The 19,142-nt window shown below is 41.7% G+C and overlaps 1 protein-coding gene across 9 annotated transcripts in view; it reads left to right on the forward strand.

Moving 5' to 3' along the window:
- Positions 1-19,142, forward strand: part of PAM (peptidylglycine alpha-amidating monooxygenase) — a 263,686-nt gene that overhangs the window by 197,720 nt on the left and 46,824 nt on the right. For all 9 annotated transcript variants that reach the window (XM_019532420.1, XM_019532427.1, XM_019532419.1 and 6 more), the window contains exons 13-14: positions 2,706-2,893; positions 4,509-4,580. In XM_019532420.1, coding sequence (XP_019387965.1) covers positions 2,706-2,893; positions 4,509-4,580 — 260 coding nt within the window. The remainder of the gene's footprint in view (positions 1-2,705; positions 2,894-4,508; positions 4,581-19,142) is intronic.

Consider the following 19,142-nt stretch of genomic DNA (forward strand, 5'->3'; position numbering starts at 1 on the left):
CTTGTCCAGGTGATAGGTCACCTGGTCATAGAAGGAAATGAGATTGGTCAAACAAGACCTACCCACAGCAAACCCATGCTGGCTGTCCCTTAGAATGTTAGCCTGGGACAGTCCATCAAGGATGGCCTTCTTAATAAACTTTTCTAGGATCTTCCCCAGGATAGAAGTCAGGCTAATGGGCTTGTAGTTAGCCGGATCCACTCTCCTCCCTTTTTTGAAGATCGGCACCACATTGGCCTTCTTCCAGTCTTCAGGCACTACACCAGAGCACCAGGAGTTTTCAAAGAGCCGTGCCAGATTTAGTTATGCAGTGTTAGTAGTAGACTCTTTAAGGCCCGGAGGAGCCATCATGGTCATTTAGTATGACTGCTTGCATCATGCAGGCTTTAGAACCTCCTCTGTTAGTTTCTTCATCCCACCTACAATTTTTGAAAACAAAGTGGCTGAAAACAAGGTATTGTAATGAAAAATGTTTTTATCCAGGCTTTAATAGCAGTTGTCACTTCCTGGACTATAAAGAAAATGTAGCGAGTATGTTATTTATTATACTTGTTTAACTCAATAAATAGGAATTTACTCATTCCCCTAAATATCAGACTGTATTTCCCAGATTTTTAATTTCTCAACTGCCTTGAAACTTCTGCTTGATAGACATTTAATTTGCTCCATTGAAAATGTTTTATTGGGTACTCTTATCCACTTCCCTTAAATTGTACTCATAATCATTTTCTTCATATCTGGTATTTGCTTTTATTTTCTTGTACTGCACCATTTGAAAGGCAACAAAGTCGTTTTTCTCTTATTCTTTGCTTCTGAACACCATATTCCATTTGGCATCCAACAAATGTATTCTTCAGTATCAACCCTTACTTAGTATTCTACCTCTTTTGTAATAAATACACCCTGGTATCTTCTTTGATTTTTTTTAACTGCTGCTGTTCAACTGAGTGATAGCTTTAATGATTTTTCTACCACTTCTAAACACTTTCCTGATCAATGTGCTGGATGATTGCCTTATTTAGTGTATATTGCTCACTTAAGTTTTGTTTAGACAAATATAAAGTGATTAATAGGCGTAAAAAACCCCTATTTTTGCCATCTAAGCTGCCTTGGGCATAGCTTTATGATTTTTGTATATGTGCTTCTATTCATTAAAAGCTTTTTCGTTCATGGAGCTGGGTAGTTATAAGTGGCATGAATATGTGATGGAAGGGATCTTTCCAAAGAGTTTAGGATTTTCATATGTTTGCAAACCTGTTTTTAGTAAATTGTGTCAAATATTAAAATGTACTTCTTTGAATGTTGTTATATTCATTTTTAAGTTGCACATCACCATTTTACTTAAGTTGTAAAGAGGAGACAATTATACTGACAGGTATTGGGAGTCAGACAGTGAAGAAGTAAATGATTTTTAAATGCTTAAGCAGAGCTTCCAAAGGTACGGGCTGATTTTTGTGGTCTCCAAGGGGCACTAAATTTTCAAAGCATGCAGAAACCAATTCCCCTTTTGGAACCATCTCTTTTTTCCCACCTGACTGGTGTCATTATTGTTGCTATGGTGAATAAATGAATACTGCATGATGCTGCTAGAAAAGTCAGCATTGACGTCTTTTGCAAACAGCTAATAGTCCACCCCCGTTCCCTTCTATGAGTGTGGGCTGGCTGGCTAATTGAGAAAGCTAATTTAAAAAAAATCCTCTATATAAATCCCTTTATTTTGTAAACCTTTCACTAAAAAGGTTGTCTGCTGAATTGTCAGATTTATTAAGGGTTGCATCTTATAAATAAAAGATATATCAACCTATATAGCTTGAAGGGGGTGGTGGGGAACAGCATTGTGTAACAATATGCTATTTTTTAAGCCATAAAGTATTTTTCTGAAAAAAATTCCTTGTTGTATTAAGTGGCTTTATCTCAAAGGTAGAGTTATGTAGCACAACAGAATAGTCCAACTTTGCTTCAAGCCCATTTCTATCAGTTAGTAATGAATTTTTTTCCAGTCATCTCTGTAACGCAGACTCTTTCGTTACAGAGGCTCAGGTTTGTGATTAAGTTTTCCTAGAGACTGAAGTAACATCTCCCTCTGGGAAATGCTTATGTTGCTTAAAATGTACTGAAACTTCCTATGCCACTGTATTATAGCTCATGTAGCTGGTCAGTAAATGAAGGAATTGGAATGTGAAAAGCAGAGCAGCACAAATAGGAAATATTGAAATTAAGCAGTGGGATTATTTGTAATAATTTGTAAATATGGCTTAAGATAGGATGAAGGAGATTGCAACAGGGAATATTATAAATAATAGAATAATATTTAATACTGATATACTCCCTTTCAGATAAAAGTATACACTAAGATGCAAGGGACAGTGGAGAAAAAAGAAGGAAGGCCAATTTGAACACAGAAATAACTTTTTCTATGCCATTTTCTGTTGTTTCAAACCATTAATCATTATTAAGTGTTACTGAGATGCTTAGGGAGTTTCTGCAAACTGGCATGATACAATATAAACAGGAAGAAGCTAGAGATAATGGGGCTTTTATGTTGAGGCTGTGAAGTGTTTTAATGTGGGCTGCTAAAGCACTTCAGTGCAACCTTTTTAGCAATTGCTGGCAGACTTAAAAGCTGCATTTGATAACATATATATGCACAGCTGACATTTTGTTCTTAGACTCTTAAAAGTATATTCTACCTTGTGTTCCTATAGGGGCACAGCCAGTGATGAAATGTGCAACTTCTATATTATGTATTACATGGAAGCCAAACATGCTGTTTCATACATGACCTGTACACAGAATGTTAACCCAGAGATGTTCAGAAACATACCACAGGAAGCAAATATTCCTATCTCAGTCAAGCCTGATATGATCATGATGACACATGGACATCATGAAGGTAAAACATAATTTTTGGATCTGAAGTCAGTTTTATTGTGTGGCTTTAATGCATTGCTTGCCATGTTTAGTTATGCCATTTATATTACAGTATAACATTTTTTTTTTAAATTGTGTTATTGTATGTTCTTGATTTCAAAATGTATGAAATTGTGTATATATTTATGGGCAGGGGCATGCAGGCACCAGATTGCTCAGCCCCATCTCGAGACCACACTATCACTGCTGCAAAATCCCAGCCCCAGCTCTGGAGCAGCTCCCTGCCCAGCTGTGCGCTGGCCAATGCTGCTTGGGCTGGTCTCCATGGAAACCCCAGCCCTGCACTGTCATGGCCCAGCCATCCTGGGTTCTTCATGAAAACCAGCCGCAGCAATGTGGGCAGGGGCTGCTGGGAAAAGGAGTGTAGCCACTAATGGGATCGACCATTTTACCCATCCCCTTTATATAAAATAGGCATCCAGTGTGCGAGTGCCTCTCAAACATGTTTCATCTTACATCGCCCATTAGAAAATGGTCAACATAAGATGGTAAGTGTTAATGGTAAATCTTCCATATCCCATCTCCTGCATCACATCCTTTCCATGTGATGAAAGAAAAGGATCACATCCTTTCCATGGTCCTTTTAGATCAGGGATTCTCAATCTTCAGTCATCCATAATTTTTCTAAATTTAGGACACCTGAGTTAAGAATCACTGTTGTATTGCCTTAGCTTCCCTCAGTGATTCTCAACCATCATGCTGTTTCCACTGCTGCCACGTAGGACTACCCTGCATATCTCTTGCAGAGCCAGATTTGGAAGCAGCTGTGGCAGGAGCAACTGCCTTTTGGATAAATCTAATAAAGCCAGAGGCCACCACTCCTGCTGCATCTGCTTCCCAATCTGGCTTCACAGGAAGCTGGCAGGGCTGTTCCATCTAGCAGCAGATACCAAGAGCTACGTTTTTGTCTTGCAGCAACTATGGTGGTGGGATCCACACACCAACACCCTTAAAAGTGTCTCATGGCACCCCAGTTGAGAACCACTGGTTTAGACCCTTCCAACTTGACGCAGCAAATCCCAAAGATGTATCAGATATGAACACATCTATACATTATCAGCATTTTCCAGTGAGGGTTTACTACCTGTTTATTAGAACATTAACTAAGACTCCGAGTTTCCATTACCTATCACTGATTCATTATAGGTGCAACTCAGACACCCTGTTGAAGTCTCTAAGAGTCTTTCATTGGTTTTTGTGGCCCTAGGGGAAGTCATTTAACCCCCCCTTGATTTGCATTATCTCAGTTGTACAAATAGGTACATCTCTCTTAAAAGAATTATAAAACTGAATGTTCAAAAAGCAATTTGTTCATATGAAGTAACTTTTATCCTATTATATAAAGGTAATATATTGCTATACTGGTCCTTTCTGCTTTAGTTTTAAAAGGTTTAGAGAGATTATTGGTCAGTTACTTAACTTGTTTTAATAAATCCCATAGATAGATTTAGTTTTGATTCTTAAAGTCTTCAAAATGGTTTAAAAAACCCTCTGATTTCAGAAGTCTCTCCCCTCCACCCTTGAGTAATGTTATATTCAATCCACATATGTATCAGTATATTCTTAATTCTTTTTAGAAAACAAGAATGCAGCTAAAAGTTCTTTACTGCAGCAGCCAAAAAGAGAAGAGGAGGAGGTTTTGGATGGAGGTATGTATGATGTTTATTTCTTTACTATATCTACTAAGAGTTTCATTCACTTAAAACATTAAACCATATCTCTACTATATAATGAATTAATCTTATAGTTTTATATCTCTTTCCTTTTAACAACTACAAAGCAAAGCTATATTATAGTGTCTTATATAATGAATTATTCAGGAAAAATTGGTCAATTACCAGTCCCCAGCCTTGTAGGTAAAATTCATTAGAGCAATTTAATATTATTAGATTTGTTCCTGGTTTGATTTACTTAAGACTATTTTAATTTATCTGCCCATGCAGTGCTAAAATGGGCACACTGGAATAGCTGCTCTACAGGATCAGAATTCAGTAGCCATTATATTAGATTTTTATTACTTTAATGTTATGTATGTTTTGAGCTACGGTATTCGTTATATGATCTACTATTAGAAAAGCACTTAAAGCGAAGGAAATAAAGATTGAATTAAGAAATGGCATAGCACTGATTTACAAGCATAGAACAATGTAGGGAGATCATCCATGTATGTATTAAGGAATACCAAGTTCTTGTATCTTAATATTGATGCAACATGTAATTAGTAAAGCATGGTGTGTTGTTGTTAATTCTGCATATTTCTTGTTGTATGTCAATTGATTAATGCATAAATTTTGTGTGATTGTATATTTTACGTGATGGCAAAGCAACTGCTATGAATCTTTGTTCTTTTGAGATGCTCCTCAGAAGATACTGCATCAAATAGGTGTTCATACATGGAAAGGTATGTCATAATTTTGCCATATCTGTGGCTCTTTTGGACCAGCTGTAATATCAGTACAATTATCAGGGATATTGATTTGGCAGTAGATTTTTTTTTTTTTAATAAGGCGACGCTCTGAAGTAGAAATTTGGTATCCATTGTTAGACTACCAGGTCTTTGGTAAGTACACAGTAAGAAATAATTGAAATTGTTAGATTATTACAGTGAGTTAAGAAGGCAGATATAGAATAGATTGATTGCAGAAAATATGGGCACACGTTTCAAAAGCACTCAGTATTATTCTTACTCAGATGTCATTAATTTCAGTGATAAAATTGCCTTTGCCTTCAGTAGGAGCAGAAGTATGTCAGTGCCAAGAGCATTTGAATATTCTACTCTGCCCTAACCTATTTAATTGTATTTCATACATTTTCACTTTCCAAAACTAGCTAAATTTAAAAGTTACAATCATATTTTTAAAATGATGTTTATAACCTAGCTGCTAGAGCAGCAATTAAAAAGTACTTTGAAGTTTCAGAGACTATTTTTTCCTGTTTAAGTTTAAAACATATCTTAGTGTATTCAAGACATGGATTTATTTTTGGAAAACAATATATACGTTAGTCTTCTATGTTTTTACGTTACATTTCCTTCAGATGCAAAATAACCAACAATATAAGCATCTCGCAATATTTACTCTGACAAGGTACTGCACCCTGATCACAGCTACTTACTTAGAATGAAATATTGTTGTTCGTTTAACTACATTTGTAATGTTCAGTACAGTTAAACCTACAGAAAGGTTTAAACATTTCTAGTTGTCTTTGAAATATGTTTCAAAGACTAGTATCTGCAATGCAGTCTTGTTTGCTATGAGATGGTGACTTAGTGTATATATCCTCATCGAACATGTTTCTATGGTAACTGGGGCTTGGTTGTGTTGTCCATTTGAAGTTGGTTGTGTTGGTGATGTAACACATCAAAACTGAGGAAGAATCAATCGGGAGAATTTTTTTGTGTTCTTAAACCTCATTGAGCCATGTTTTCTTCTTGTTCACACACATTTTACACCATTGTTCCTTTTGCTTCAGTTGTATTATTAGTGTTTACACAGGTGTAGTGAAGGAAAAATCAGAGCCACTGTTGTTACTTTGTCTTTGGAATTTATGCTTTTGTTTTGGCCATTTAGAATTATCATTACTACTTTGTTTCTTTGTTCATGTTTCTAAGGAAGCAATACAGTGATACAATCGTTGAGAGATTATATCTGGACTAAAGCAGGAGGGTAGCAAGAGAAACAGACAGAGAGATACAGTTCTTGTTTGCAAACCACACAGTACAAAAGTGTTCTGTAGCCACACAGGCATATTAGCAAGTATTCCCAAATGACTCACTAAACTAGTAAGGTACATGGAGGTATCAGAGTCCTGAAGATGTCTAACTCAGCTTGTAAAAATTGCATGAATTTCTTTTGTATTTAAATTCGTCCTTTAGATTTATTCAGAGACTAGTATTTTAGTGATAATTTTTTGTGCTGTTTATTGGAGTATTGAAAACAAGCAGATAGACAAAAAGGGTGCATCCACATATGCAGGCATGTGCACATGCAGCAGCTCAAATTGGAGCCGGGGATTTTTGCCTCAGAAACACATGTCCGAACATGCACTTTGATATAGGGCAAGTTGTGCCACTTGGGGCAAACTGACTCTGCCCAGCTTCTCCCAGATCTGCAGCCAGAGAGATCTAAAGGCTGGGGCCAGCACCTGTGCTGGCCCCAGCAGTTTAAAAACCTGCCCTGGTGAGCATGGCTACTTAACCTCAGGGGCTTCTGAGGCGAGCCAGTTGGTATCTGGGGACACTAGCCTCTTGTGCCAGCTGGACTGCTGAAGGAGTCCTGACCTGGAATGGCCCCTGTACCCTCTACCCACTGCAGCACTCTGGCAGTGAGGGTTGCAGCACTCTGGCTGTGACCTGCTGCCACCTGCAACAGCATCCACCCCCTTGGACCTGCCGCATGGCTACACACCTGCCAGACTCGGATGGGATGCCCCCACTCTGCCATCTGGGCAGCTCTCACCCTGATGATGTACTTGTTGTGGTGGGCTGCTTTGAGCTGTCCAAGCATGTCGTCTTGGCCCCAAATGACCAACAGGCCAGCCACCTCATCTGCCCCCTAGTTGGGTCGCCAGTGCTGGCCCTGTACAGGCTTCTCTGCCCGGGTCTCACCACTTGTCTCACCAGCAGAGATCCCTGTGTGCCCTGTTTAAAAATCGCAAATTCTCTGATGAAAAACCCAAATTCACTCATTAAAACACCCAAAACAGTGTCTATTTATAGAGAAATCAGTTGGGCAGTGGTTTATCAATATATTTACTAGTTTAAAGCAATTTGGAAGCCTACCAATGTCTCTATCATCATAATAAAATAAATTCTAAATATCTGGCATTCACTTTTGGCTTTTTTGTCATAGAAAAATCAGAGCTGCCTCTACCCACTTTGCTCACCAGGATGTGAAGCGGTGAGCAGCACTGATATGCCAGTGCCCTGCCCCTGTCCTAGCCCCTAACTCTCAACCCACAGCCTGCCTCCAGCCCCAGTCTCCTCACTCCTGACCCACAAAGCCAAGTATCTGGGTAAGGGGTTTGTGTGGGTAGCTTGGGGACATGGGGTTTGTGGGTGGATTGTGGGGGGAATGTGGGTGTGGGGGAGGCCATGTGGGAGAGGATGCTCAGGAGTGATGGGTCCCCTGCCCCACACTGGGTGTAGCTCCTCCCCCACACAGTTCACAGACTGCCCCCCTAGAGGGCCCATATTCCCCTCTGCAGAGGCTACAATCCCCCCCCACGCAGGGCCAAGAGCTCCCCCACAGGGGCCAAAGCCCCCCCGTAGGACTCACATGCCTCCACACAAGCCCCCAGCCACCCCGCACAGCCCACAGCTCACCCACAGCAGCAGCGACCATCAGGGCACTTGGCAACTCCTTACACAGCCCCCCCACCCTGTGCAGGACAGGAAAACATGGGGCAGCTCAGCTCAGCTCCAGCCTCCTGGCACCTGGCGCTGCCTGTGCCACATCATGTGGGCCCTACCCAGCTTGGCACACCCACCATGCACTTCCAGGCAGCTCCAAGCAACTTGGGACCCTATGCCACTTGCAGGGACCACACGTTGTACTGGCTTCTGCATGCATGGGACTGGCCCAGGTGAGGCCCGCATACACTGGACCCAGCCCAGCACAACAGATGGTACCCGTGAGCAGTGTGGGACCCCAGGTGACAGCCCAAGCAACCTGGAGCTGCCTCTGCAATTTGACACAAGCAGCACTGGGTGGCTGGGGCTGAGCTGTGCTGAGCCATGCTGCCCCGTGCTGTGGAGAGGCTTGGCCAGGGGGCCCTGAGCACCCTGATGGGCTGCTGCTGTGGGTGAGCTGTGGGCTATGCAGGGTGGCTGGGGGCTTGTGTGGGGGCATGTGAGTCCTATGGGGGGAGGGCTTTGGCCCCTGCAGGGGAGCTCTAGGCCCTGTGAGGGCGGGGCTGTAGCCTCTGCAGGGGGGAATGTGGGCCCTCTAGGGGGGCAGTCTGTGAACTGTGTGGGGGAGGAGCTACACCCAGTGTGGGGCAGGGGACCCATCACTCCTGAGCATCCTCTCCCACATGGCCTCCCCCACACCCACATTCCCCCCACAATCCACCCACAAACCCCATGTCCCCAAGCCACAGTCCTTTATTTGCCTCCAATGGAGCTGGGGTCCACACAGCCTGCACTGGTCCAGGCTACCCTGCCTATGGAGGCATCATGCTTCAGCACCTGGGCAAGGGACAGCTATAGAGACACTCTGGCTGCCTACCAGAGCATCTCTTTGGAGGACCCGAACCTCCAGTTGCCTCAGGTCATGGTTGTGGACTGTGCCCTGTCCCACTTTTTTTCTGCTGGTTTTTTTTTTTTTTTTCCTTTGGATACCTGGCCCCCACTGCAAATATGCAGTGCGGGGAATGTTTTTTTTGTTCCCAGTGTGCCTCTTGCCACATCTCAAACTGCTTTGAGATGCAGCCAGAGGCATGTATAGGCTTGTCTAGATGTGCCCAAAGAGGCTTACTGTGTTTTTAACTATTCCATTTCCTGATCTATTAATTTAGTCCTTTTGCATACTCGCTGATATTAGGAGTATATACCAAAGCAGTCTCTCGGAAGGAGATATTATTAAATAATGGCCAGAAAATATGTGCAGCTCCAGGGAGTGTCAGTGAGACAAATCAGGAACAGTTGCTATTGAATAAACACAATCGTATCACAACACAAGGTTTCCAAAGTTGAATATTCCCACATATTAAATTCTGTCCATGTCCAGAACAATTTTAAGAGAGGTAGCCAGGAAAAAGAGTACCATATTGTTCATCCTGACCAGGTACTGCGGCTTGGTCTGCATTGGAGCCTCCAGGAAATAAAGCTACTTTTATCATGAGGTCAGTGATATGGATGCCCTTGATCCCAGCATTTAAAATTCTTGTTCCTTTGAGCCACTAGGAGCCTGTTGTTTGGTGAAGGTGAGGATATACAAGGAAAGGGGGACAGGGATTTAGTTTGAGATGTGTTGTTGCGTGTTCCTAGTAGGGATTCTGTATTCTATGCTTTCATGCTGCGACTATGTTTCATGATGGTGGTTGCCTTCAGGGAAAAATGGTTAGTACAAAACTAAAGTGAAACAAAAATGACAAACCAACAGGGGTGCTTTAAAATTTCTGTTTAGACAATAGAAGCTTTTTCCAAGTAACTTGACCTTAGAACTGGGGAGTAATTTAAGTTGTTTTTCCATTAATAAAACTATTTGGAAAAACTAGAAACAAATGTAAGACTCAATTCTGCCATGTTTCTCCTGATGAATAGGACCTTACTTTGCAGGTAAAGCCATTGAAGTAACTGTGGCTTATCACTCAGTGGGGGCTACCACTCAGCATGAGTAAGAATAGATAACTAGATTCTTAATATCGAAAATAAAGATATTTTAAACAAAATTTAGCTCAGTGAAACTGTCCTCATTATATCAGTCCTGGAACAGTAGTACTAATACAGGGTGAAGGGTGGCTGGAAGGAATTTTGTTCATGTCACTATGATGCTTTTATGTAAATATAATGTACATGATGCTCTGACTTAGACATGCCAGGAGATTTGAATGCCTTCTAAGACTACAAAAGCAGAGCTATTACCCTGCCTCTGTCATTGCAGGGGAAACTCAAAGCAAATAATTATTATTTAGATTTTTCATCAATAGAAGCTTGGATAAATTGAATACAACAGATGTAGTACTGAGAATATTATTATCTGTTCATAACATTCACCATAGTGGTTATTAGGCATTTCTTCTCCCCTTGTGAAAAAGGCCTTAATGCGTTTCATTCCGTTTGTTCAAAACCGTCCCTGCTGAAGTCTTTGTGGCACAGTATAATCAATCTTTCTGCTCAAAGGTTAACACAAGCTACTGTGTTCCCAAGACACAGAGGATATGACAAAAATACAATTTGTAGAAAGGAAACACCGAGTGACCTCTGGTAGTTAAAGGTCTTCAAACCCCTTCTGTGAAACAGAATAATTCAACAGTGGCCTTATGCTAAGTAAAGTGAATTACTGGGGATATATATTTTACCAAACATAAAGAATGGAACAGGAAGGTAAACTGGAAAGAGTTTTATGTAGAAACCAGTTTCTTGAAGCAAAGGCTGCATAATCTTATGAATTTTCTTGGGGGGGAAAAAAAAAAAGATTTCTGGAATGGGTGCAGTGTGGCTCAGAAGGGTGTCTGGGAGCTGGGATGGCTCCACCTGTCAGCTGGAACCCGGCACTGCTCAGCCCCAGCTCCCAGACAGCACCCTGTCGAGCCACGCTGCACCTGCACCATGGGGCAGCTGCCGCATGGGTGCCAGGCTGTGGGGTAGGGCAATCCCTGCTGCTCCACACTGCTGCCATGAGCCCTCAGATACCCTGATCCCCATTGCTGCATCGGGTGAGTGCAGTGCTTCTTTTTTTTTTTTCTTTAAAGTACCAGAAGGCTGGGGCCAGATGGGAGACGGGGCAGGGCAGGGCAGCCATGGGGCAGTGGCAGGCACAGCCAAAGGAGCCACGGGAGAACCTACAGCTGCTTGGCTGTGCCTTCCTCTCCCTGGCTGTTCCAAATCTCTGAATCAGCTCTGTATGTCAGATTTGGAGTCAGCTGAATTGAATGGGGACAGTATTCGAATCAAATCACTGTCCATCGAATCTGAATCAAATACTTCCCTATTCGTACAGGCCTAACAGGAAGCTTTTGGCACCACAGCAGGGTAACTGTGCAGTATTTGCTTAATGGTTGTAACACTAAAACTTGGATAGGGTTGTCCATTTCGGTATCATCCCTGACAAAAATATTACTTATAGATGGCACAAGGACAGGTTGGCAAGCGCTTTTGGACCCCTCCAGATTCAAAGAATTTTTTTTTCCCAGACTAGAAAGTGGGAACAACAGGTTGCTGTTTTGAAGCTTCAAATATCAAGTTGGCCTGCCTAATGTTCCTGCAAAATTAGTAATGCAAGTCTTTGTATGCAACACAGCAGCAGACATTACATAATGAAATCAGAGAACATCCACTCCTCATCCTGCTCAGCCTACCTGAAGGCTGGAGTATTTTGCACATGGTGTGTCATCAGAATGGAGTAATCCTAATGGCCCTCTACCTCAGCAGTGACCTACCAGACTTGCTAAGCAGGAAATTGTTGACTAGTTACAAACCATCTTTGCACAGACTTGTTACAGGAATTATACTCTGTCACTGGGGATAGCATAGCGCAGAATAGATTTGCTTGTCACCAAGGGAAGTGACAACTATCAGACCTTTTTTTCCAGATGGGTCTGTATCCTTGCTGAACACTTTCCTTCCGCAGTGAAACAGATTTGTTCTATGATTTTCCACCCATTTCAAGGGTGATTTCCAAATTGAAAAGACAGAACCACAGTTGTTTTTGGAAGTCTGCATTGGCTAAGGCAGTCTTTGCTGTCAGACCTATTATAATTTCATTTAACCTCTTGTCCAGCTCATGGACATGATCCTGTAGCACTGTTGTCAGATCCTCCATCTAGATGTATGTCATCAGACTTCTGGTATGGCTGTTGAGTGACTCTCTCTCTCACACACTCACACACACACACTCTCTCACACACACCTTGCCATTTAAGACCTGTGGGCCTTTATAAACACCACAAAATTGGCGTTTAAAGCAGCTTAAATGCTCTTTGTGCGCCACTTTAGTGGAGTTGCTTTTTGCACGCTCGGCAGCATATTCTGCTTTAAATGACTTTGGTACTTAGCAAGATAAAACACCTCTGAGGTATTTTAGTTTGCTATGTAACAAAGTGCAACAGTGCACAGGGCGCTAGCAGCTGACATGCTCAGGGCTTGGTGGGCCCTGCGCAGCTCAGAGGCTGTGGGATCCAGTGGCAGCCCATGCAGGGAGGCTGCACTGAAGGAAAAAAAAAAAAAGCGGCGAGCCTGATCTTTTTTTTTTTTTTTTCCCTCTTCGGAGCCTTCCTGCCTGCCTGAGTTGTGCAGGGGCCCAGTGCTTCTACAAGTCCATTGGCTATACTGAAGGAAAAAAAAAAAAAGCGGCGAGCCTGATCTATTTTTTTTTTTTTTCCCTCTTCGGAGCCTTCCTGCCTGCCTGAGTTGTGCAGGGGCCCAGTGCTTCCGTCCGTGGCTGTGGGGGGCTGGTGCTTCCCTCCACACCTAGAACACCCCCTGAGACTGCCCAGGCTGAGTACAAGTGGACAGGTGCCATCTGAGGGGCCCCTACTCAGCTCAGGGATTGCTCAGCCCACTGAAAGCTCATGCCCCCACCCTGCCACCAAACAGGCAGGTAAAGATAGGGCTTCCACCCTTGTGTACACAGCATGGGGGTTTAGTTCAGTTTAATTCTGCCTAAACTGAAGCGGTGTTTTTAAAAACCCACCGTTTCAATTTAGGGAGAACTAAATCAGATTAAACCCCCGTGGCATGTACAAACAACCTATGAATGCATATCTTGTTGAGACAGAACAACGAATCACCGGAAGCTTTTGTTGACTCAAACCATCATCCCATCTGGACATGGGGCATTCTGAACCAATGTTTGTTTATCTGTGTATGGGTTTTCTTGATGTTTATGAAGTATAGCTGCACAGCAACTGTGATCACTGCTAAACCTATCCATAGAGCTCATAGGTCAAAGTCGAGATACATTTTAGGGTTGGCAAGATCCTATTTGTTATTACTGATGAAGATCATTCCTTTTGCTGTGTACTGGTGATTATACTAATATGTCCTGGGGTGGTGCATCAGACTTCAAAGAGCATCTTAATTGTGTAAAAACTGCAGGTGGGATAAAAAGATCTATATAAAATGGTAATTTAGTATTAATAAAGATCTTTTTCCATCAGTTTGACTGTTGCAGGATCACAGTGAATATATAGTGAGTGCTATACAGGCATAGTATTCTTCTCTCTTTGTGAGGTCACAAGGTTTTTGGTAAAATATATAGAGTTGAATGTAGTTGGGTGTCAGTTAGCTTTACATGCATTGAGTGGCAGCAGATTGGAGTGCAATATTCTGCAGTTAAATAGCAGGTGCAGACATTTGAAAGATATGTGCATTGGCCTGATCTGTTAAAGCAACCAGCTTGCTTACAGGGTTATTGCATGTGCTGATTTGGCATCTCTTTTCTTTAGAATTTATGAAAGGTTAGCATGCCAAGATCAGACCCAAGACACAGTTAAGGGCTGTTTATGTTTCAGGTGCTGTCTATTGGATGATGTATTCAGATCTAGAGTAATAAATGCATTAAAAGTGGAATACATTTGTCCATTGTTTGAAGGTGGGTGCTGCTATAGTACTGGTCCAGATTGCCCGTATTATGACATTCGGAGTGGCATCAGGGTCAGAAAATGCCTGAGCTTAGATGCTGAAACAGATGTCATTTTTCATTAATGAATTAATGAATAAGTGAAAGTCTGCTGATGTAGAGATTAAACAACATGGCTAAAAACACAGAGAGTGTCAAAAGCTGTTAATTTGTCTTTTCCATGTAGTTGTTTTGTTCTCTGTGTCCTGTAAACCGTCTGTCACCGAGGAGCAGTTTCTTAACATCAACCGCACATCTTAGGAAATCGCGACCTGTAGAATGAAAAACTGGTGGCTGCCTGTACATGTGCTGGTTCGCATTCTAATTAGCACGCTTGACCATGGCCTCACTGTCACGTTTGTGAGCCCCCACATATTTAAAAATAGCTGCTGGGGCACTTCATCTAAACGTCATCAAATGAGCTTTAAATAAAGCATCCCGCAATCATTTTTGAACATGTGGGGACTTAATATACGTGACAGTGAGGCATTTTAAGTAGCGCACCATCCCTAAGCACATGTATAGGCAGCCAGTATACTAGGCTGTAGCATAAGCAAGTCAAGCCCATTTAAGGAGTTCTCTGAGTAGCATTGACAGGGACTACTTCCTGCCTGATCTAGGCCATCCTGATAGAGAGCAGACAAACATACTCTTATGAATCTGAAGAAAATGATTTTTTTTAATGGAAAAGTTTCTTCATATGGGTAGCCCAACAGTTTTGAAAAGAAAAAGGAAAAAGATAGGCAAAGATGATTTTTTTTTTTAATGGAAAAGTTTTGACCTGTCCAAGTTTCAATATCCAACTTCCTTTGTAATTAATTCTACTTAAACCAGAAAACCTTTTGTTCGGATCCATTGAGGTCCATCTTGCAATTTCAATTTGCCATCCTTTTGTGTGTTTTTTTTTCTACATCAGAGAACAGATGTTTCTCAAGTAACTATTCATGTACTCTACCCACAGATTAGAAAACTTATTCCTACCTGGGGCTTCACTATAGTGCTCCTGAAACTCACCGAGTCTCCATTTGAATTTTTTTTCACAAGTCTCCCCTGTTTCACCTCACTTCAAAGATTGCTTAGCAGCTATCATGTTGGCTGCAAAAGATCATCAGGCACTTACCAAAAGAGCCATCATATGACAGTCAGTAAGAGTAAGGTAGTATTAAGCCCTCATTCAAAGTTCACAGATGCAGGATCGGATCGGAAGAAGGGACCTAAGCAGATCGTCAAGTCCGACCCCCTGCCCATGGCAGGAGAGAATACTGGGCTCATATGACCCCAGTTATGCCTTTGCTATTTCTACTAGGTTCCCAAAGCATACTTCATATGGCAATTCAAATTTAAATTGTCTAGCAGTCCAGTGACCAGTACAGGCAAAGGTCTATGTTAAACTAAATTCATTATATCTACTTTTTGTTTAGATATGTTGATGAACCTCTAAAATAAGAACCTTCCTATTCTTAAAAGTTCAAGTAATTATAAAGGTAAATTATATCAATAAATTAGAAAGTACTTATAAAAATATTTTAAAAATAGAGGAGGATGCAGATGTATGTAACTGTTAAAGTAGTGATTTTCTTTGTTATGCTGCCTTCTTTCTCCTTTGTTGTCCAAGTGACCAAATGGAATATTTATAAATGCCATTCAAAATTAGAAGGTTAGGAATGTTATGCCAATAAAGGGAATTGACTGGCTGAACATGCAGTATTTTCTAATTTTAAAAACCGTTTTTGTATTTTCTAAAGAATTCTTCATACATAGCAGGATAGATATGCTCTCAACTGTTTTGTTGCAAACAATGGTGATTTTTCCAAGCAAATACAGTCAGTCTGTAACACGTCAGCCTTTGTTGCAGCTTTTTTGCACTTCTCTAAACTACCAGAAAAACATCCTTGCTATCCTGATCTCAGTCTGTTGTCCAGCATGGAGTACAAGAAATGGGACTTAGATTTCTTAGATTATTCCTTTATAAAGTTTCATTTCCATCTAGTTAATTAAAATGTAACAAGCCAAAGAGAAAACTGTTTTACTTGTGAAAATGGAGTGCAGCTTACCATGTCCATATGCTATATGCTTTCAGCTCTCTGCCTCTGAGCTATTATCTATGACAGACCAAAATAAAAACTTTCACTTTACGATCATGGCATAAGAAACTAAGAAGCAAGTACTCTGTGCATCCAGAACTTTGCCTGGAGAAACCCAACTAGTGCTCAAAGGCATGGTCTTTCTTCTCTTCCTCACTGACTTCTCTTTCATAATCAAGATTCCTTTACAGTTAGTATAACTGGATGTTCATATATATAAAATCTAAGACACTAACTGCAAATAAGCCTGTTAGATGTCCACTGCTAGACAGCTTTCCAGGAGAGGGAGCACACAGGTGTTTAGCTGCAGCCATCCCCTCTGTCCTGTTCTCCATGCCTTCAACAGACCAGCTGTTCCTTGTTCATTGCTAATGTCTTAGAATTTAAACCAGAATATCTTCTTTTCTGTCTTTTGCCTATCTTTTTTTGAATTACCAGGAAACAAGAAATTATGCACGTTTAACATACCCAGGATTTTTTTTAATTATGTCCACAGGACTAAGCTGTTTTGAATGCCTTCCTTCTCTTCCTAGCTATAATCCAGTGTTCAAGGCCTTCTCCTCACAGATGATGCCACAAATGAACAGCACATTGTGTCTTACTGTGTTACCAAAGAGTTGATGTACTCCTCCGACTGAACATCAAGATTTACTCTTTCACAGAACAACCAGTTCTTCTTCCTGTTTCAGGAGTATTCTAATATTAAAAAAAAAATCTGTAAGTTAGCTATAATAGAAACCAGTGACATTGATCAAATACTACCTTGGTCAACCAGAAGGATGCACATCATCCGTGCATATCTGATGGACACTATTACAAATACCTGATCTTGCACACATGAGATGCAGGCACACACACTTTAGGATCAGTACTTGGTGTGGCATCTTGAAGAACCAGTTGCTTTACACTGTGTGTCCTAAGGTTAAGAAATGCTACATTTCTGAGCCCTTTTTACACAGTATGCCTTTGGATGAAAGGCTTCCCTGCCTTCACTCATCCGTATTGGAACTGCATGATTCTATCATATTTGACTATCTGGATGGCAGCAACTTTATTTGCCAACTGTATTAACCCAATATGCCCAATTGTAACCCTTTTTCCTTTGGGAGCCTGAGACAGCTGGTGATTAAAGTGACTGGAAACAGTTTCTTCAGAACAAATCATCATTTATTTATTCATTCACCCCAAAGGTACATTACAACCAGAGCAAAGAAATAAAGCTAAAAAAGCCCTAAACACATTTCCCGTTATCTAAGCTTTAATCTTTTCTCGCAAGATGTGGTAAGTTTCATTCAGCTCTGTTACCTTCAGTACATGGATTGGGAGACGGCCTGCTTGCTGCAGTCACTTATTTTCCATCACAGATTTATCTCTAGCCATTGCTGATAACCTGCTCCAATCCCATTCATTCCTAGGCCAGCATTTTTTTCAGGCTTCACAAACTCGGTTGATTTTTAGTCTTAGGTTTGAAAAGGGGAAATCTCAGCAGTTAGTTTGAAGCCAGGTGGGGATGTTGTCCGGTGTTTTCTTTTGGATCATTAGTATTCTTTCTAACTGTATTTTATCAATACCAGTTTTACATTACCTGTTTGTTCCATATCTTCCTTAACTCTGTGCAGTCAGATAAGTTCACATCACTGTGCACCTCAGTTCTCCTGTTTGATATTTATATACATATGTAAACAAAACAAAACCATGCTCCTTAATTGCCTAGTTCTAGAAGTAAAGAAGTAACTGTTCCATGATGTGTTTCATGATGGCATCTTTACCATCAAGGTGTTGCACAGTGCCTCTTGCAGGGGAGTGATGATTTGGATCTTAAAGGAATAGCTTGTGTGTTGGGAACATGGACATGAAGCATGGTAATTTGTTAATTTTTTAATGTTCAGAGAGCAATAATTACAAGTGTTAGTATCTGGAAATGGTAACCAGTGTGAAATTTATAAAAAGTCTTAACTGGTGAAGACTACTAGAGTGCTTTTAAGAATGTATAATGTCAGTAAGAGCTAGGCCCTTTGTACATGGAACAAAATTGGCCTTTAAAGCAGCCTAATTGCCCTTTTGCACCACTCTAATGGTGTTGCTACTTACATGATCGGCAGCATATTCTGCTTTAAATGACTTTGTAACGTAGCAAACTAAAACCCATCCAAGGTATTTTAGCTTGCTCCCTAACAAAGTGCAACAGTGCACAGGGCACTGGAAGCCGACATGCTTGGGGAAGCTTGAGCTTGGTGGGCTTCCAGTGCTCCATGCATCATCCTGGCTGCCTTCTCCCACTGCCAGCACACCCAGCCACCTTCCTGCCACCTTGCTACTCTGCCCAAAGGGCAAGCCAGCCATTCCCAGGCAGTCCCAGGTGGTGGGAAGGTGGTGAGGATGGTGCAGGGAAGGGGGGCAAGCTGCAAGCAGGCCAAGCAGTCCCTGAGCTGTGGAGGACCCCGCTGCTTCCCTCCAGTGGTGGTACCCCCCAGGTGGCACTTCCAACTGGCACCCAGCCCAGGCAGTCCTGTGGGGCACCAGCACTGTGGAGGAAAGCACCAGGGCTCACACAGCCCAGGCAGCCAGCCAGGCTCCAGGAGGAAAAAATAAAAAAGTTCAGGCTCCTTGCTACTTCCCCTGCCTTCAGTTGAGCCTGCCTGCACAAGCTGTCACCAGGTCACACAGCCCCTGAGGATTGGGCCTCTGATCTTTGTACATGCTACAGGGGTTTAGTTCTCCCTAAACTGAAACGGTGGGTTTCCCCATCGCATGTGCAAGCACGCTTAGACTTACAGTTCTGGAGGACATTTGCAGTTATTGTGAGGAATGCAGCCATTGGCATTCAGACCTCTGGCCCAGTTGA

The sequence above is a fragment of the Crocodylus porosus genome, unplaced genomic scaffold, assembly GCF_001723895.1.
Source record: "Crocodylus porosus isolate Cpor-Errol unplaced genomic scaffold, CroPor_comp1, whole genome shotgun sequence".
Lineage (NCBI taxonomy): Eukaryota > Metazoa > Chordata > Crocodylia > Crocodylidae > Crocodylus > Crocodylus porosus.